Below are 22,020 nucleotides of genomic sequence, written 5' to 3'. Positions count from 1 at the left end.
CCATCCAGAGTCTGCTGACATCCCGGTGCTACCTCTACCCCATGGGACAGGGAATGTCTCAGACCTGCCTGCACCCACGGTGAAACCCTTGGAGTATTGGACCTGCTTGCACCCACCAGAAGAGAACCGTGGACCCGTACCCACCAGGAGAAGAAGAGACCCCACCTGCACCCACTGGAAAAAGGGATGGGAAGACAGCAATATAAGAACACATCCAACAACAGAAAGATTAATATGACACCACCAGAGTCTAGGGACTCTACACCAGCAAGACCCAACACAGATGAAGCAGAAGAGAGCAACCTTAAAAACAACTTCATGCAGATGACAGAGACCCTAAGAGAGGAAATGAGAAAATCCTTCAAAGAAATGGAAGAAAAGACAAACCAAAAGATGCAAGAAATCAAGGAAAGCCAAGGAAATACAATTAAACAGTTGAAGGAAACAGTTCAGGACCTGAAAACTGAAATAGAGACAATAAAGAAAACACAAACTGAGGGAATGCTGGAAGTGGAAAAACTGAGTAAAATTATACATTGGAAAAAAGAAATCATCTTCAACAACTGGATGCTGGCATGTAGAAGACTGAAGATATATCCTTATCTATCAACATGCACATAACTTAGGTCCAAATGGATCAAAGAACTCAACATAAATCCAGCCATAATGAACCTCTTAAAAGAGAAAGTAGGTGGTACCCTCGTAAGAATTGGTACAGGAGACCACTTTCTGAACATAACATCAGTAGCACAGACACAGAGTTCGACAATTAATAAATGGAACCTCCTGAAACTGAGAAGTTTCTGTAAAGCAAAGTATATAGTCAACAAGACAAAAACGGCAGCCCACAGAATGGGAAAGGATATTCACCAGCCCTACATTTTACAGAGGGCTGATTTCTAAAATATATAAAAACTCAAGAAGCTAGTCACCAAAACACCAAATAATCCAATTAAAAAATGGGGTACAGAACTAAATAGACAATTCTCAATAGAGGAATCTAAAATGGCTGAAAGACACATAAGAAAGTGCTCAATATCCTTAGCCATCAGGCTAATGCAAATCAAAACAAATCTGAGATAACATTTTACTCCTGTCAGAATGGCTAAAATCAAAAACACCAATGACAGTTTATGCTGGAGAGGATGTGGAGAAAGGGGAACACTCCTCCACTGCTGGTGGGAGTGCCAACTCATACAGCCACTTTGGAAATCAGTATGGAGATTCCTCCAGAAAATGGAAATCAGTCTACCACAAGATCCAGCAATTCCACTCTTAGGCATATACCCAAAAGAAGCACATTCATACAACAAGGACATCTGTTCAACGATGTTCATAGCAGCATTATTTGTAATAGCCAGAACCTGGAAGCGACCTAGATGCCCCTCAACTGAAGAATGGATAGAGAAAATGTGGTACATTTACACAATGGAGTACTACTCAGCAGGGGAAAAAAAAACAAAACAAAACAATGGAATCTTGAAATTCGCAGGAAAATGGATGGAACTAGAAGAAATTGTCCTGAGTGAGGTAACCCAGTCACAAAAAGACAAATATGGTATGTACTCACTCATATATGGATTTTAGACATAGAGCAAAGGATTATCAGCCTACAATCCACACTGCCAGAGAAGCTAGGAAACAAGGAGGACCCTAAGAGAGATATACATGGTCCCCCTGAGAAGGGGAAAGGGATAATATCTCCTGAGCTAATTGGGAGCATGGGGAGTAGGGGAGAGGGAGATAGGAGAATGAGAAGGGGAGAAGAGGAGGGGAGAGGAGGACATGAGGGAGCAGGAAGACTGAGTCAGGAGAAGGTTGAACAGAGGAGAGCAAGAAAAGAGATACCATAATAGAGGGAGCCATCATAGGTTTAAAGAGAAATCTGGCACTAGGGAAATGTCTAGAGATCGACAAGGATGACCCCAACTAAGAATCTAATCAATAGTGGAGATGCTACCTGAAGTGCCCTTCCCCTATAATGAATTGATGACTACCTTATATGCCATCCTGGAGTCTTCATCCAGTAACTGATGGAAGCAGAAGTAGATACCCACAGCTAACTCCTGGAATCCAGTGGCAGAGAAGGAAAAGTGATGAGCAAAGGGGTCAAGACCACGCTGGAGAAACCCACAGAAACAGCTGACCTGAACAAAGGGGAGCTCAGGGACCCCAGACTGATAGCTGGGAAACCAGCATAGGACCGATCCAGACCCCCTGAATGTGGGTGTCAGTTAGGAGGTCTGGTTAATCTATGGAGATGTTGGTAGTAGATCAGTATTTATCCCTAATATACAAATGGACTTTGGGAGCCCATTCTACATAGAGGGATACTCTCTCAGTCTAGACACATGGGGGAGGGCCTAGGCCCTGCTCCAAATGATGTGACAGAGTTTGAAGATCCCCCATGGAAGGCCTGACCCTCCCTGGGGAGCAGAAAGGAGATGTGATAGGTGGCTGGTGGGGGGCAGGGGAAGATGGGAGGGAGAGAGAACTGGGATTGACATGTAAAACAAGATTGTTTCTAATTTAAATTAAAAAGGGATAAAAAAAATCACATCAGGATAGACTGAATTTTTTTCAAGTCATAGCCTTCCAAATTAAAACAGATTCTGTAGTTAAATGGATAATTTAGATTGGATAATTTAAAAGCTACATAAAAATTCATATGTTTATCACATAAATGTAGCAATTTGCAAAAATTCGTAGATAATAACTCTCACTTGGGCAAAGAAATAAACAGATCCTCATTTGTCTTAATTAGCTAAGCCAGACTTAAATGGGCATGCCCAGGTTCCTACAGTGAGTCATTCCTTTATAGAAAGTTGAAATCTATACACTGAGAGGCTCTGATCCATGGGCTACCTAAGATGTCTTATGGACATGTAATCATACAGATACTGGCAACTGAAGATCTCCTGACATCGAAGTGAACAAATTTGATAAATTACATTATTGAGCATGCTTTTTCTTTACTCTGATTCACTCCTTACTGGTAGGCTCAATCTTTTCATTATGTGGATTACTTGTTCAGCAGAAGCCAAGAAAATAACTTTGTGGTATCTGAATACTATCCAACTGTACATACACTGTATACTTTATTGGAAATAAAGGTAAACAGTAGTCAATACATAGTTTTATACTGAAAAAACCCTCCCCCACTTCCATGTAAAGGGAAATTTCTTAATATATGAAACAGCATTATGCATTAGAAAACAGATAGGGGCTGGAGAGATGGCTCAGTGAATAAAGTGCTTGCTGTTCAAGTTTGAAAAACTCAGTTCAAATCCCCAGGCCCCACATAAAGCTGGACTTGGCACTGTGCACGGCAGTGTTCCTATGGCATGATGAACGGGAGAGGCAAAGGAATCCCTAGAAACCCCTGGACAGGATAGCCTGGTGGACACAGCAGGGAACAACAAAAAGACCCCGTCTTAAACGAGGTGGAAGGTGAGGACCAGTACCCAAGGTTGTCCTCTCACCTCCTCCATGCACTATGGCACATGCACATCTGTGTGTGCACACATACACACAGGCAACACACACGGAAGGAAATGGATGCAAGATTTGGCTGTATAGAAATTAAGAAGCAGTTGATAGGAGATTAAGAGAATGAAAAGAGGCCCGGCACGGTAGCATACACCTGCAATCCCTGTGTTTAGGAGGTGGTGACTGACAAATTAAGAACTCAGGTCTAGACTCTTCAACTACATAGTAACTTTGAGGCCAGGCTGGGCTACAGAGGCTATCTCTCAGAAAAACAAAGAGAAAAAAAAGAAAAAGAAAAGAACTGAGAAATGATACTTGCAATCCATAAAAATCATACATCACTTGAACCTACTGGAACAGCTCAACAAAAGAAGCAACCATAGAGCAAGGAGAACTGTGTTTGACACAGGAAGCACCGAAATCTTTCCCCAAAACATCTGAAAATGAAGCTCAGTCTCATTAGAATAGATTTTAATAAGACCACAAAATATTACTTTCAGTAGCTACATTTGCAAAAATTAGAAGAAACTCTGGTAAGGTCAAGTCTTGATAAAGTGTTCTAACTACTTTAGAAAGCAAACTGACTTTTTCTTATAAAGTTCCACATCCACATACTCTATCTTCCAACAGATTCATGCTATCTACACCTCTGAGAACCTGTACATGTGTGAACAGAAGACTAGAAATGACTCAAATGTCAACTAATGGGAAAATAAATGCATAAACTATAACATGCATTTACAACACAATTATTTTATGGCAATGAAAAGCAATCAAAAGGCACATGCAACAGTATAGATGAACATTTAAATTGAATGATGCCTGGTGCCTCACATGTCCTGTGCTAGAAGATTAGGAACAGGGGCTTCACTCACTAAAAATACAGCCAGCCTTTATTCACAGATTTGAATTACTTATGTCCTTAGAGTATCTGACATTTCACAGGAAGGAACTGGCAACATGAAGAGGCTTGCACACATGTAATATCAATACAACTTGGGCTTCTGTGAAAATCCTTAAGTCGGACGTGTTCACTATATACTTGGATCAAGCTACTTCAGCTGTTCTCGTAATCACTGTTACAGAGTCGCACTTTAATATGTGTGTAGTAACTATTAACAAGTCAGGTGAAGAGCCATTACTGCATATATTATAATGAATTCAAGAATAATTCTTGGTAAAAATTTCATGACCAAAAAACAAATGTAACAGGACAACAATTCTTGAATTGACAAAAATAAAGTCTTCACCAATTTATATATACCCTGAAATATTAACTCCTATCATTTATCTAGACTATAAGAATATAACATATTTTATGAGAACATTAGTTAAAATATTAAAAAGAAAGATACCTTTTCTTAAACATGGATATCGGAATAATTTTACAACTCCATAGTCATCAGCTGTAACTAAAACCTGGCCAACATAATTTCCATCTACTGAATTTATATCATTGACATCAGAATACTTGGGCCAAATTCCATTGACTTCAAGTCCTGAAACACATGTCCATGAAGCCCAGTGAACACCTTTTGTTTCTTCTTTACTTGTCACTTCCTTTCCTCCTAAAAATAAAAGTCTTCATTAAGAAAATACTTTATTTGATTCTTTTAGAAAAGAATACATGAACAGACAGGCAAGTGTGGTTTAGAAGAAAAAACAAAATGAGAAAATTTTAAATGCTACTAACATCATACTAGTTTAGAGAGCTTGAATATAATTATCAATTCCTCAGACTCATTCATAGGGAAAACCCGAACTGAATCTTATTAAAATCATGACCAACAATTAGTGACAACTGGGTAAGTGATAAGAAAAAGCAAAAGATGCCTTTCTTCATCAGGGATTGTCAAGGTGCTTGGTTCTTTTTTGTTTGTTTTGTTTTTTAAAGATTTTATTTATCATATATACATCATTCTGCTTCCATGTATATCTGCACACCAGAAGAGGGCACCAGATCTCATAACGGATGGTTGTGAGCCACCATGAGGTTGCTGGGAATTGAACTCAGGACCTCTGGAAGAACAGCCAGTGCTCTTAACCTCTGAGCCATCTCTCCAGCCCAAGGTGCTTGGTTCTGAGGAAGCTAAGACTACACTGGAGTAAGTGAGGTCCTCCCTACTGGCAACTAGAGGTCTCTGCTCTGCTATATCTACTCTGTCCTCATCTCCAGGACAACACTGAATCAACTGCTGCTCCAGCAGAGGAGAATGTAGAAGCAGAGAAAGAATGTAAGCAGTCTATTGATGGCATGGGCTTTGGTCTCTTTTATTAAACATCTGCAATAACATGTTCAACAAAAATCCAAACAAACAAGAGGGAGGGAGGGAAGGAAGAGGGAGGAAAGAAGCAAGGGCAGAAAGGAGGAGGGAGGGAGGAAGGAAGGAAGGACAAAAGGAAGGAAGGAAGGAAGGAAGGAGGAAGGGAGGGAGGGAGGAAGAAAAGAAGGAAGGGAGGAAGAAAAGAAGGAAGGGAGGAAGAAAAGAAGAAAGGGAGGAAGAAAAGAAGAAAGGGAGGAAGAAAAGAAGGAAGAGAGGAAGAAAGGGAGGGAGTAGAAGGAAAAGAGGGGGTAGGGGGAGGCAGGGGGGAAGGAAAGGAAAAAAGGCAAAAGCTATGACAAAGTGGCAAATCAGGTATTAAAAAGAAACCAAAGATATATAATTGGGAGGGGGCTGAAAAAGAGTAAAAAGAAATGACAGATGGAGGATGATACATTTGTGTTAGGTAAGAGGACTTTAGGACTTAATAAATCTTATTATAAATCATCAGTGAAAAGCTTGGGGGAGATGTATTAATTGTATTATGCATCCAGTCTTATTAAATGAGTCCTTATGAGGGTGATTAATTCACAAAGCACCACGTCAAACAGAAATGTAGAAGGTCATTTTGAGAGGTGTGGAGTTTTAATGAAGAAGGGTTTACAATGCTGGTATCCAAGAGCTGGGAGAAGTGTTGGGATGGGGACATGTTCTCCAGAGCACTAAGTTCCACTTGTATAGGATGAGTTCTGAGTGCCCTTTCTGAATGTACAGTGCCATAACTGTTATTATCCACACTGTATCACTGCATGGTATGCTTGAAATCTGCTAACGAAGCTCTCAAATGTTTCTACTACACACAAATTACAATAACTATATTAGGTGATAGGTATGACCATTAAGTGTGATTGTGAAAATAATTTTACAATGCCCAATGTATGTACACAAAAAAATCACGTTGGGCTGGGCATGATAGTATAAAGCTTTAATCCCTATACTTGGGATATAGAGGCAGGCGGATCTTGGAATTTGAGATCAGCATGGTCTACATAGCCAGTTTCAGGCTAGCCAGGAAACATAATGAGACCCTATCTCAAATTCTTTTTTAAAAAATCATATTGCATATTTTAAACATATAGAATTTCGGTGTCACAACTCAATATTCTGGTGGGGAAGAATTCTAAAGATATTTGTCTTGTAGAAAACACCACATTGCCTGAGAAAGCTCAGATTGCTCTGTCGATAATCAAACATAATTTATGATTTACACTTAATGAAAATTTAAATATCACAGACATTAAAAGACTATGAACTATATGTAATGTGCTAGAAAAGTTTACCTGGCATCCTATATAGAAGTCGTTTTCCACTGCCATCATTTGTCTGCAAATATCTACTATCTGAAGACCAGTCCATATGAGTGATGAAGCTAAGTGAACCAACACATTCACCAACTTTTTTGTAACGCTGAGCAACTCCATAGATGTCAACTGAGCTGTCATTGCAGCCAACGGCAAGGTAAGTGCCATCTGGTGAATATTTTAGCTCATGGATTGCCTCTTTCCTGTCTTTAATATGTACAACTTCAGTCATATCTCTGTTAAAAAAGAAAAAAGACCATATCATCAAAAGTCACAAGAGAATTGTAAAATGTCTCCAAATACTGAGGTTCCATTAGGTATTTAAAACTATGATATGCATATAAGTAAGGTAATCAGTATCTACTTTAGGAATAAGTTATTTTGCTGACAAGAAATAAATAATTTTTAACTATCCTACAGATCCCTAATAAATTTCTGGATCCATAGAATAAAATATTTAGCCAGATTTTTTGATAAAAGTTCTTTATAAATACTGAATTTATGAAATATTCTTAAATATCGTAATTTTCAAACACATTTTTGTAATGAGCCAAATATATAAACTGACATTTGGAAAATGAAAAAAGCATGAAAAATGCACCATTTGAGCAATATACTTGAATATATATCTTGGTTGTTTTAATTCATTTTTTCTCCACTAGTGAATTTTATTTCAAATGTTCCCTTTTCTTGAGAGTCTCATTATGTAGCCCAGCATGGCCTCAAACTCCAATCCGTCTGTTTTAGTCCCCCAAGCACTTGAAATACAGGCATATACCACCATGCTCGGCTTAGTTTATTTTTAAAAAATAGACCACAATTCAGCCATTTTTTCTAGGATGTCTTAAAATGAATTTCCAAAATGACATAGGCATTGGTAACAGCCATAAAAATGGATGAACTCTTAAGTTTAACACAACTGAGTGTTCAAACTTCTAGAACTGGAAGGAGTGGGGGGGGGGGCAGAGATGCAGGGAAGATCGGCAAGATCCTCTTGGTGGCAGCCACCTCTCCATATAAATTCTGTATTGGCCACTTGAAATGCTCCAGGTAGGCAATTTCAGAAGCAGAGGTGTATTTCTTCATTCTTAAAGTTTCTAAATGGAGGTCAGAGCAAACATTCAAACACTTTTAATAGTATTGAATACTTATATTGCTCTAATATAAGTGATTCAAACTGGATCTGACCTTGCATGAGAGATGGACATAAAATAACTATGACAATATACAGCAACTGCTCAAGAGGAAAATTTAAAACTGTAAGAAATACTGAAGGGCAGACTAAGACTAGATTGAAAGCAGGAAGGAGCCACAGCAGGGTAAATCTGACTTGAGCATAAGGTGCTGTCTAAGTCTAAGAGAGGAGACAAGGTTCTTCAGGAATAAGATACAAACTCATGGAAAGATGAAGTGCATGGTGTATTTGAAGAATGGTGCACAGTACAATGTGGATACAGAAATTAGTGGGAAAAGCACAAAACAATGAAGCTAGAGATCAACTAGACACAGTGAAACCAAAGAAAGACAGGCGGACAAATCCAGGATTGCACAGTGAAATTTTGGGAACTACGGACACAAGTGTTATCAGCAAGCCCAAGTTCAACCACACAACCCGGGCTAGGACAAGGGACAAAAATGACATCATGCAAACAAGTTTATTTCCAATGTCAAGGAGTCAGGTACTTTCCCAGTGCCAGGGTCTGGTTGTAAGCTCTACATAACTCCATAGGCTTTGTACATTTGTGGCATGCTGGGAACTATTCAGGAAATGCTGATTAAAGTTAACCTGGATCAATATGGTGGTTCTAAATCTAGATGGCTGCAGTATGTCAAGCTGAATCCACACAGAAAGATTGAAAGGTTTAGAGATAATAGTAGTGATACACTAATGTGGATGCATTTAATATCATTGGACATGTACAGTGATTGAAAGCAAATATGACATTAAATAAAAAACAATTTTAAGAGAAAAATTACAGCATCTCCCACTGTAAAAACCTATTTTACTTTTCCATACTGGAAATCAAACGAAGAGCCTTATATGTGCTGGGCAAGCACTCTACAGCCTATTTATGTATTTATTTAGAGTCACAAAGTTAAGTAGGCTGGCCTTGCACTCACTCAAGTCCAGGCAGGCTTTCAACTCACAATCCTTCTGTCTCAGCCTCCTCAACAGCTAAGATTACAAGCCTGGACCATCAGGCCCAGTGGTGAAGAGAAAAAGAATAAAACAGAATGAAGTACAGAAAAATAGATCAGAGAGATGGGCCCTGCACACCATGTCAAGGATTACAAACTTCAGCCTAAAGAGCAAAAAGCCTTTGGGAAAAGGATGAACGTAAACAAGTGTGACTTAAATCTCTAAAATCAAGCTGCAAGTGAGCTGGGAACTTCCTCCTTGATGTCGCTTCCACAGTACAGGGAGCGCTATGCAGGTTGCTGGAGGAGAAAAGGCACCGGTGGCCTTACCTAGTCACTTACAGACAGAGGAGGGGACTCATAGTGCCCTACCTACCCTGTTGAATTACTGGCTATAGACATGCATGCTGGGTGACAAGGAGTCATCTTCAGTTATGTAACCACTAAGGGCCCCATCAGGCTCCAGTAGAGTTCCAAACCCATGGTCACACAGAGGGCCCTGGTTACTTTCCGTGGTCAGAAAACAAAGCAAAAAGAATGAGTGTGGGGAAGAGACTTGTAGGAAGATGGGTTGATGGTGGAGGCAGAGAGCTAACACGGGGTAGGGAATGAAAGGAACCAGAATGCATCATATATGTGTATGAAATTGTCAAGGTGCAGATTTAATTAATAAAGAAAGAAGGAATCTCTATCATGGCAGCACGAAATGGTTTTTAGATGGTAAGGAGAGCAGTTAAGAGGGCTATTCTACCAATCCTGTAAGGAGATGACAAAGCCTACACAGGAGTATAACAGTGAAGCTGGAAGGAAGGAAATGAACTTGACAGCTTCCGTGGAAGAGACTCTTAAACAAGAGGGGCAAAGTAAAAAAAAAAAAAAAAAGAATTAAACATTTCTGGGTAGAAGATTACTGAGCTGGAGAAGAAAGATTTATAAAACACTGTTTTGTGAACATGCTGTGACTATGTAGCTACAAAGGATAGAAACTCAATGTATCTACCTATAGTTCAACATAAATTAGCAGCAGCTTTAACAAATTCTTTGTTTGTTTGTTTGTTTGTTTGTTGAGACAGGGTCTCCCTATGTATCTTTGGCTGGCCTGGAACTCAGTAGGTAGGGCAGACTGGCTTTGAACTCATAGCAATTCACCTGCCTCTGCTTCCTGAGCACTGGGATTAAAGTCCCGGCCTTTTAATAAATTCCTTAAGCATTTCTAGTCACACAAATGAAAGGATACAGGTATTTTTTCAAAGCATAAAGATACAAACAAGCAAACAAAGCACTACTCATTTCTCATAGCCTTGAGGATGTTTAATGACAGAGAATCATAACTGAAAATAATACTACCTACAGCAGGTCAGGGCAAGCTTCAGCCACCACTGTACTAAGTATTCTTTTTTTAAATAAAAAATTTCTTTTTTATGTGTATGTCTGTATGCCTGCTTGACGGTTATGTGTACTACATGTGCAGGAGCCTATAGAAGCCAGAAGACTGGAGTCAGACCCCCTAGAACTGGAGTTACAAATTGCTGTGAGCCACCAAGTGGGTTCTTGGAACTAAACCCAGTTACTTTGTAAGAAGAGATGCTCTCTTAACCACTGAGCCACTTTTCCAACACATTTGCTAAGCATTCTTAATGCCCCAGATAAAAGTTCTTGGGTTTAGTTTTCTAACAAAGATATTTTATTGGAAAATATAAGCATATTCATTTAATAAAATTACTATTTGAAGCACATATAAAAGAAGAGGGAAAGAGATGGTAAGTGGGCCAGAGCAATGAGTACTGTACATTCCAACAAAACAATAAATTACTGCTTCTGTTTCTACTCTGATAGCATACCTCACTCTAAGGACAGTGAATGACCCGTCCTTCATTCCAAGGGCAAGATGGATTCCATCTACATTGACAGCAGCACATCGAATTGGTTCTTCCATATTACATCTTGCTATTAAAGCGTGATCTACAAGGCTCCAAATCCTGCACAATTGAATTAAGAATGAAAATAATTCATGTATACTGTAAAATGATAATCTATATAAGAATATCAAAGTGAAAATAATCCGGTTTAATGTAAGACATTTTTCTCTATGAAAACAGAAATATTATTCATGATTAAAACAAAAGGGAATATCAGAATTTTTTTTGTTTTTAAAATAATATAGCAGGGGTGGTGAGATGGCTCCAAAGGTAAAAGTGCTTGCAGCACAATCCCCAGAACCCTTAATGGAAGGAGAGAACCAGCTTCCAAAAGCTTCCTTAACCCTTATACGCCATGGCATTCATGAGCCCACACCCACTCGCACATACAGAGGCAATAACGAACTTTTTAAAAAATATAAAAGCATACCGACATCACTATGATTCGACTGTTAATCTTAGATTGATTAGTAATCTCTACCCTAATCAAAAGAGAGCTATCTAATCCCTTCAATTACATACATAAGTCTGGGCATTATATGCCTTTAATTCCAGAACTGGTAAGGCAGAGGCAGGCAGATCTCTGTGACTTGGAGGCCAGCCTGGTCTCCAGAGCGAGTTTCAGGTCAGCCAGGGCTACATAGTGAGACGCTGCCTCAAAAACAAACAAAACAGCAAAAACAAAAAACCCTAAAGAAAATAAGGATATATGTAGTCTTCTAGATGGAGTACTTAAAATATTCACATCAAGACTACAATATTATTCCAGACTACAATATTAAAAATTAAGATAACTGGACTTCACATCAAAAGTTGTGGGCTTGAGACCCAGTAAGGTGACTCTGCAGTTAGAAGAGTGCATTGCTCTTTCAGAGGACCTGAGTTAGGGTCCAGCACCCACATAGGTAGCTCAGAACACCTGTAACTCCAGCTCCAAGGGATCCAATACCCTCTTCTCACCTCCAGGGACACTCAGTACACATGCATACATATGTTTACAAGCAAAAAATAAAATAATAGAAAAATAAGCTGTCACCATGTTAACACAGTGATGAAACTCAGGGACTATAGTTGGAATATGTAGGGAAACATTTAGAACCTTTGGCTATACACTCTTCAGAGTGTCATATCCTTTGGGACAGGGCTAGATAGTTCTTACAGTCTGAATTACCTAAGAAATGATTGACCTACCTGACTGAACGATCATCACTTCCAGTCACAGCCAAAGGTTTAGTAGGATGAACAGCAAGTGCCCAAAGTTCACCTTCACAATGCCCTTGCATAATTAGGAAAGGTTTGTTTCTTTCGTGCACAACAATTTCAAAAATCTCACTGTCCTGTGTTCCAACTAAAATGTGGTCACCTCGCCAACAAACACTCCTCACAGATAAACCTGGTAAAAAGCACATAACATAAAAAGTTACAGTAATAAAATGAAGTTTTAATTGGAAATTAATTTTGATATCTTTTATATTTTGGTTGTAAGACAGAATACAAAAGTCTGGGTTCACGCTCCCATTATGTTCAATTGTTTGTGTTCTTTTCCATATGAAACAATCGTTTTCTTTTTTCAGATACCTAATTTCTTTTTTTTTTTTTTTTTTTTTTTTTTTGGTTTTTTGAGACAGGGTTTCTCTGTGTAGCTTTGGAGCCTATCCTGGCACTCGATCTGGAGACCAGGCTGGCCTCGAACTCACAGAGATCCACCTGCCTCTGCCTCCCAAGTGCTGGGATTAAAGGCGTGCGCCACCAACACCCGGCCAGATACCTAATTTCTCACCATTCTTTAGGTAACACTTTTTCCTTCTCCCTTGCTACACAATTCTGAGAATCAGATTGTGTTTGTAGTCCAGCTCCCCCAAGCACTTACAATAGGTAAGTGCTCAGGACACTGCCTTTGGAGAAGTGCATTGTGTGTTTTCTGTAAGAACCTGACTTCTCACTGTATTCCACTTCTTAAATCTACTTATCAATAGATCTAAGGAAAGAGAATATTCACCTTTACTGTATCTGCATTTTTCCACAGTTCCTGTTGGGTCCTTATGAAAAACTTTCCCATTTAAATTTAAACAACATTGCCAATATAAAGACACTACATATCTCATAATACCATTTTGGGAATAAAATTGAAAAAAGGAATGACATTATTTTGTAAGCTTCAGAATAATGCTCATCTAAACTAATGATGAGCAGCTAACATCTAAAAGCTTACTATGTACTGAACATTCTAAGTAATTAACATGTATTAATTCATTTAAAACTAGGAGATATTTGTAGTGGCCTTACTTTACAGATGAGGCTAAACAATTAGACCAGAGTTATACATCTCCCAGTGACACAAATATTATTTAAATAGTATTTTAAGAAAAATTGATCAAAGTGTGTTACTTCTAATCTTAGTCTTGTAATTCAATGACATATTAGTGACTAATATGTTACACTGAGAATCTATTCTATTTTTAAGTCCTCTAATTACTGAAAAAGTAAAGTCTGAATAAAGAAAATTGACTTAAATCATCATTAACAAAAAATTTACCAATTCCCAATATATTGTATTTATGTAGTTATTTGGCAAACAGCTCTATTTAGCATTGTAACAGTAAAATATTTCACAATCCACAGTTAAAAAAAAGTAAATGCCTATCAGATATCTCTGCTAATCTCATTACAACAGGCACATTACAAAAGAACCTTTGGCATGGCAGTGATCACAACTATCAACAAACGTCCTCCAGGTGGGATGTATAGAAATGTGTGTGTGTGTGTGTGTGTGTGTGTGTGTGTGTGTGTGTGTGTGTGTGTGTGTGTATGTGTGTGTGTGTGTGTGCTAAGACACAACCATTGGTTCATTCACAATTTGCTTAGCACAACACATTCATTTTATCATTACCTTTGTATCCCTGGTCTGTTTCCCTGAGATCAATCACAGTAATTGGTTTAAAAGCTAAATCCCAAAGACGAATACAGCCATCTCTGCCACCAGTAGCAAAGCCTTCTTCACAAGCATTCATACTAAAAATTCCCGCCTAGGTGAAGGTAGAAAACAACTTAGCAACATAAACATTTTAAGAACAGCTACTAAGTCAAGTAGTAGTGGTGCACACCTTTAATCCCAGCAGTTGGGAAGCAGAGGCAAGTGAATCTCTGAGTTCAAGGCCAGCCTAGTCTACACAGTGAGTTCCAGGACAGCCAGGGCTACACATAGAAACCCTGTCTTGGGTGGGGGGGCGGGCAGAAATCTACTAAATAAACTCACTCAGCAATATTTTCTTATGAAGCATAAACAAACATACCAAAAGACACACAAAAATATAATACATCATTACAAAGTCAATATGCAGCTGAGGCAGTATTTAAAGATATGTACATAACACAAAAGAAAGTTTAACAGTGTACTATATATTAAATGAATTCTAGAAGGCAAAATTCTAAATGTAATAAATAAGTATAAAAATCACAATACTCATGTGACTGAGTTGTAAGACTTTTTTATCCATGATAAGAAAACTATAAACCATAAAGGAAAAAACCTCCACTCTTCTGTACATACTAGAATTGAGCCCAGGACTCTATAATGCTAGACCAGCATTCTATCTGAGTTATATCCCTGGCCCTTAACTGTTATATAAGTATTGAAAAACTACATATCTCTAACATACAAATCAACAAAACAAAAAGCCTTAATATAACCAACCAAACAAGAGTGTAATACAAAAAGAGTAACTAATTAAAAAAATGACAATTTAAGGAAGTTGACATTTTTTCTTCCAGAAGATAAGCAAAAATTTTAAACACTTCATATTCTATACTGAAAAATATGAAGGAAAAAACTAGTGTTTTCACATATTAGAGGTTATAATATGAATTACCACAACTTTTGTAGAAAAATTATAGTTTTGTTTCCAGACACTTTGCTTACAGCAAATCAACCATAAATGGCTCTTTAGCACATGTTTAGTACTTTTCAGTTGATAATCTCCATGCTAACTAACCTCCTTCCCTATTTGGGGAGAGATGATTCAACTGAACAATTTGAATTTAAGATCACACAATAGTTTTAACAATACACTTTTCTGACTTAATTATATGAAAATTTCATGAATTAAAAAAAAAATCCCAGGCTCTTTGGAATGTATTCCCTATGGTGGGATGACTTGTTCATCCTTGGTTCTGCCTCAGCTTTATGTGCCATGCTTTGCTGATTCCCAGGGGAGACCTTACTCCATCTAAGTGAAGATGGAGGCAGAGTGGATTGGGGCGGGGAGTAAGGGGGAAGTGGAGGCTGGGAGTAGAGGGAGGGGAAACTGTGGTTGGTATGTAAAATAAATAAATGAATAAATAGATGAAAAGAAAAACAAAAGCAAAATCCCAGGGACTAGAGAGATGGCTCAGTGGTTAAGTTCATTGGCTGCTCTTCCAGAGGACCTGTGTTCAATTTCTAGTAACCACATGGAAGCTCATAATGGTATGTAACTCCAGTGTCAGGGGATCCTACACGTTCTTCTGGCCTCCAAAGGCACCAGGCACACACAGATACACAAACAAGCAAAACACCCACATGCAGGAAGTAAATAAATAATTTAATAAATCAATTAAAAATATTAAATCCCTTCTTCCCTGGCTTAATGAGTCTACAGTTTTGTTTTGTTTTGTTTTTGTTTTTGTTTTTGTTTTTCCTCCTGTATGTTCCCAAATTGCCTAGTGGTTAAGTTGGCCTTACCAACACTAGCTTTATTTTACTAAAGCTAATCTAGAAAACTCTATGGCTAAAGTCAACAAACTTTACTCACTACTATTCTGACACTGTTATAACAATGGTTTTTAACAAGATGATAATTATACTAAGTTAATAAATATGTATGAGTCTAATTACATAGTTCTTAATTGAAGCCTTAAAAATAAATGGTTAGAAGAGCATTTTTCAAGAAACTGAACTAACTAGCAACAGGCTGTATTAGATAGCTTGTTTTAAGAAAGTTAAGTGGTAAACATCTAAGTGTTAAAATATTCAAATATACTTACAGTGTGGGCTCCTTGTATTGTTCGTATAAGATTGATTCCTTTCCAAACATATATATCCCCATTGAGTGCACCAGAGTATGTTAATTCATCACGAGCACAGGCTAGGCACAATATTGTCTGCAGGTCACCTGTTTTACCAAAAACTCCTCGTTTGGGGGTCAGAGCATTTCCACACAAACTCCAGAACTAAAACGTATACAGTATAAGCATATTATCAAATAATGCTTATAAAACCAAGTGAAATATTTTCAATAATTCCGTGCTATACTATAGTAGCAGACTAGAAATTACCTAAAGTGTTGCCTTATGGTAAAGTAACATTCAGTGTTCATATCCTCATCCTAGTGTTGTCACAAGCTGTTATAGAAGATTAGTCACTAGTTTCAATCTTTATCTGTAAGAGTAAGGAATTTGAGCTAACATTTTCTTTAAAGTTATCTTTGAATGGGGAGAGGGATGGGAGTGGAGGGCAAAGAAATTGGTTAACTAACTTGAAGGAAGTAAAAAGCCATATGGAAACCTACTATTTTATAAGCTTTCTAAACAGTGTGTGTGTGTGTGTGTGTGTGTGTGTGTGTGTGTGTGTGTGTGTATGTGTGTGTGTGTGTGTTTTCACATAAAAAAAATTAAATTGGAGTTACCATACACAGGGGATAATGCTCCTCCCAGAAGCCATAGATGCCAAATTAAAAGACCAGTGCCAAGAATAATTGTTCTCAAGCTGTTAGTCTAATGTATCCTAGATATTCCAAAACAATACAGGTTACTCCCACCACTTCTGGTTGCCCACCAGAATTTCATGGCATAAGTCCTTCTCACTGAAGATAACATATACTGGACACAGATCACACAGAAATCAGGTTAGTACTAACCAGAAAGTTTCCTTCCTGCTTGCTACCTTTCATGGCATCAGAAAGTGTTACATAACCTGCTGAGAGGAAAAATGCCATCAAACAGTCTTACCCTGCTGTGAAGCCCACAATTATAATAATGACCAGCATGCCTTGGTTATGCTTTGAGTGCAATAGTGTCATGAATGTTAGGGACTTAACCAACCACTTTCTGAGTGAGAGGAGTTGGAGTGAGTCAGGAATAAAAATGAAGATAAAGGCTGGGAATATAGCTCAGAAGATGGTAATTTGCCTAGTGTGTGCAAGGCCCTGGCTTCAATCTCCAGTGCCAGGAAGGTAGAGAAAATCTTATGTGGAATCGGATACAAACAGCTAAGATGGGGGAGAGCACAGAAAGAAAGAACATATGTTGTTTCCATGGATAGTCTCAAGCTGAATAACAGCTTTGCAAAACTTACAAATAAGATACCCATTAGAAATGACCAGTTTATCCTAGGGAGAAGATAGATTCAAGCATGAGTCATCATGGCCAGCCTTATTATTTTATTATACAGTGTTCAATACATTTTTATATTTTTGGTTGTGAGCCTAGCCTTTAACGGATGAAATCTGAATGTGGTAGTGCATGGGTTTACACACGAAATAGTTCTAAATAAAGAAATTGGGTCCCTAGAATATTATTTTTATAAAAAAGTAAATCACCATTTAATATATTTTTAATATCATGTCCTTAAATTTTAAAGTCTGAAAGCCTCACAGAACTAAAACTTATGGTACTTATCCATTCACAGAACTAACGAGTGCTTTAATGTATGAAATTTTATGACTTCTAAACCTAAAAGCACCATCCATAATTTACATTCACAAGAATAGTTGGTCTTGCCCTTTCACCCAGTCCCAATTTGATGTTGTTATTTTCTTCCAGCTCAGTGATTCTCAATCTTGGCTTCACATTAGAGTCACCTGGGGAGATTTACAATTCCCGAACACCCACTGAGATAAAATGAAATACAATCTTTGAGGAATAAAGTCTAGGCTTCCAAGAGCTTTTGAGACCCATCAGGGGCTAACCCTTCTGTTCTAGAATCCACATCAGTACTGTCAAGTAGAATCTCAGTGAAAATGGAAATTTCCCTCTCCCTTCTCTACACATATATGTGTATATATGGATAAATACATGTGTATAATGTATATACACATGATTTCCAATACAGTGATCCCCAGAAACGTGATTTTTCAGTATTTGAAATGTGGTTAATGACTGAAGAAATGAATTTTAAATATCATTTCATTTGAGTTTATACTTAAATTCCCATATATCCTAGTGGCTACTGTAGTAGGCAGTGCAATTTTAGATCGCCTTTGGGACTTAAGTTCCCTCAAATGTACTGCTGGCATAAAAATGCCACTTTACTACTCATTGTTGCTACCAAGGGAAAAGAAATGTAATTCATAATATACTTTAGTCTCAGAAGCTAAGCTCTTAAAAAAACTGAAAATAAAAGTTTTAGCTTTATGGAATTTTGGAAATGGAAAATCTAGGTAAGCTCAGACTCAAGCAACACCAACACAATATAAGAGATGGAAGAGAGGATCTCAGGCATTGAATATATAATAGAAGAAATAGATATACTGGTCAAAGAAAAATGTTAAATCTAAAAAATGCATAACACAAACTATCCAAGAAATCTGGGACACTGTAATGGAAAGATTATCAATGCTCATGGATCAGTGGGACTAGCATGGTAAAAACAGCCATTCTACCAAAAGCAATCTACATATTGGACCCAATCCCCATCAAAATTCAAATACAACTCTTTACAGATTTTAAATGAAAAATATTCAACTTCATATGGAGAAACAAATGAACAAAAAAACAGTATAGCTAAAACAATTCTGTATAACAAAAGAACTTCTGAAGGCATCATCCCTGATTTTAAGCTGTACTGCAGTGTTGTAGTAATAAAAACCACATGTTATTGGCATAATAACAGACAGGTTAATCAATGGGACTGAATCATAGACCCAGACATGAATCCATACACATATGGACACCTGATTTTTGGTTTGTTTTTTACAAAGAAACCATAAATATACAATGGAAAAAAGAAAGCATCTTCAACAAATGGTACTGGTCTAACTGGATGTCAACATGTAGAAGAATGCAAATAGATCCCTATCTATCACCCTGAATAAAATTCGAGTCCAAGTAAATCAAAGACTTCAACATAAAACTAGATACACTGAACCTAATAGAAGAGAAAGTGGGGAATAGACTTGAATGCATTGACACAGGAGACAGCTTCCTGAACAGAACACCAATAGTGTAGACACTGAGATCAACAATTAATAAATGGGACCTCAAGAAACTGAAAAGCTTCTGTAAGGCAAAGGACACCATCAATAAGACAAAATGGCATCCTACAGAATGGGAAAAAATTTCACCAACTCCACATCTGACAGAGGGCTAATATTCAAAATATTTAAGAATTCAAGGAACTAGGCATAAACAAACCAAATAGTCCAATTAGAAATGGGGTTCAGATTTAAACAGAGAATTCTCAACAGAGGAATCTCAAAATGGCTAAGAAACACTTAAAGAAATGTTCAACATTTTTAGCCACCAGAGAAATTCAAATCAAACTAATCTGAGATTCAATCTTACACCTGTAAGAATGGCTAAGATCAAAAACACAAGTAATAGCTCTTGTTGGAGAGGATATAGAGCAAGGGGAACACTTCTCCATTGCTGGTGGGAGTACAAACTTGTATAGCCACTGTGGAAACCAGTGTGTCAGTTTCTTAGAAAACTGGGAATCCATCTACTACAAGACCCAGCTATACCACTCTTGGGCATATACCCAAAGATGTACTGTCATATCACAAGGACATTTGCTCAGCAATGTTCATAGCAGCTTTATTTATAAAGCCAGAACCTGGAAACAACTTGGATGTCCCACACCCAAAGAACAGATGACGAAAATGTGGTACATTTACACAATGGAGTACTACTCATCTCTTAAAAAAACAATGACATCATGAAATTTGCAGGCAAATGGATGGAACTAGAAAAAAAATCATGCTGAGTGAGATAACCCAGATCCAGAAAGACAAACATGGTATGTACTCTTATAAGTGGATATTAGCTGTAAAGGATAATTATCCTACCATCCATGGATCTAGAAAGGCTAAGTAACAAGGAGGGTTCAAGCAGGGGGACACATTGATCTCCCTGGGAAGGGGAAATAGAATGGATTTTTCAGACTGACTTGGGACAGGTGGAGATGGGAACAGGAGGGATCAGGTTGGGGGGGGGCATGAAGGGAGAGAGTACTGGAATTGGGGAGCATTTCAGGGGCAAGGGAGAAACCTAGTGCAATGGACACTCCCTACAATCTACAATGGGGATCCTAGTGAGGACTCCTAGTAATGGGGGATACAGAGCCTGAACCAACCATCTTCTGTAACCAAACATGGCCTCCAGTGGAGGGACTGGGGCAGCTACTCAGCAACAAAATCTTCAACCTACAATTTGTCCTGCCTACAAGATGTGCTGGGGTAAAGGTGGTGCAGAACTTGTGTGTGGCCAACCAATGACTGCTCCAACTTGAGACCTAACTCACGAGAGGAAGCACATGCCTGACACTGACTGGAGGGCCAGGAACCAGAGACTGGATAGCCCAGAGACCTAAGATAGTACCAAATAAGACTGGCACAAAAAAATAAATAGAAAAGGTCAATGAAATGATTTCTAATGATATTCTGCTTTACATGTAGACAGGAGCCTAGCATAATCATCATCAGAGAAGCCTCATCCAGCAACTGATGGGAGTCAATGTAGAGACCCACAGAGAAACATTAGGTGAAGCTTGGGAAACGCTGAAGAAGAGGGAGAGGAAGGGTTGTAGGAGCTAGAGGGGTCAAGGACACTACAAGAACACAGCCCACAGAATCAACTAACCAGGGCTCATAGGGGCTCACAAATTTGTCAACTACTTATTGAACATTTAACGTATTATGTATAGACATATATGTCTAATAAGTTAGCATATATATAAATAGATATATATCAAGTAAGTACTGTATCAAAAATCATCTTAGATAAAAAGACAAAGATATCTATCTTCCCAGTGCTTAAAATCTACACCTAAAGTCGTGGGGGGCAAGTAGAGGAAGACAAACAGATAAGAAAGTCAGAAATACTCACTAGGTATTAACTGTTTAAGGAGCAATTACATAAGACAGTAGAAGAGAAACAAGTATTTGACATTTGCAACAGTGATTTAAAGATAATTGTAAACATAATGTGTGGTTGTTATCTCTTAGAGGCCTGTTCTTTTATAATGAGAGACAGAAAGGGAGTAGATCTGGAGGGAGGAGAGGTTGGGAGGTACTAGAAGGGGTACAAGGCAAAACTATAACCATGATATACTGTATAAAAAATCTATTTTCAATAAAATTTTTTAAAAAAATGATTATCACCACTGATATTATAGGCTTCAAAATCTAGAGTAAAACAAAACCTATAGCTTGCATAAGCAAATACACAGTAACTATCAAGGTGGGAGTCCCTTCAGATAGCAAATATAGAAAAAGGAAGATAACCCTAGCTGGGCACGATGAACAGCATTTGACCATATGCTGCCTTTTAAATCATCAATTCTGAGGATGGTAAGAACTGTCATAGCTTCACAAAGTGCAAAAAACCTGATCGTGGTAAAATGACTCCCACAGGCTAAATATCTCTAAGTGACAGGAGTGACATCCATGTGCTTCTATAAGGCAGTATTATCTCTGCAGATGAAAACTTTGTGTTTGATTTCCTATTCTTACATCTCCCTTTGCAAGTGAAATATGAAGAAACAAGATGAGCACAGTAGATTCTATCTTGATAGGCTGTATTTCCTAACAGAGAGTGGCTCATTACTTCCCTTTTAAAACTTATACCTGCACAATGTCTCAAAATAAGTACACCTTA

The 22,020-nt window shown here is 38.0% G+C and overlaps 1 protein-coding gene across 4 annotated transcripts in view; it reads right to left on the bottom strand.

Moving 5' to 3' along the window:
* Positions 1 to 22,020, bottom strand: part of Eml5 (EMAP like 5) — a 112,910-nt gene that overhangs the window by 70,630 nt on the left and 20,260 nt on the right. For all 4 annotated transcript variants that reach the window (XM_027419615.2, XM_027419617.2, XM_027419613.2 and 1 more), the window contains exons 5-10: positions 16,192 to 16,377; positions 14,060 to 14,195; positions 12,361 to 12,562; positions 11,092 to 11,229; positions 7,091 to 7,347; positions 4,845 to 5,057 (exon numbers count right to left, since the gene is read on the bottom strand). In XM_027419615.2, the coding sequence (XP_027275416.1) occupies positions 4,845 to 5,057; positions 7,091 to 7,347; positions 11,092 to 11,229; positions 12,361 to 12,562; positions 14,060 to 14,195; positions 16,192 to 16,377 (1,132 nt within the window). The remainder of the gene's footprint in view (positions 1 to 4,844; positions 5,058 to 7,090; positions 7,348 to 11,091; positions 11,230 to 12,360; positions 12,563 to 14,059; positions 14,196 to 16,191; positions 16,378 to 22,020) is intronic.

This window comes from Cricetulus griseus, chromosome 5 (assembly GCF_003668045.3).
Source record: "Cricetulus griseus strain 17A/GY chromosome 5, alternate assembly CriGri-PICRH-1.0, whole genome shotgun sequence".
NCBI lineage: Eukaryota > Metazoa > Chordata > Mammalia > Rodentia > Cricetidae > Cricetulus > Cricetulus griseus.
This window is presented reverse-complemented; position numbering and strand designations above follow the sequence as displayed.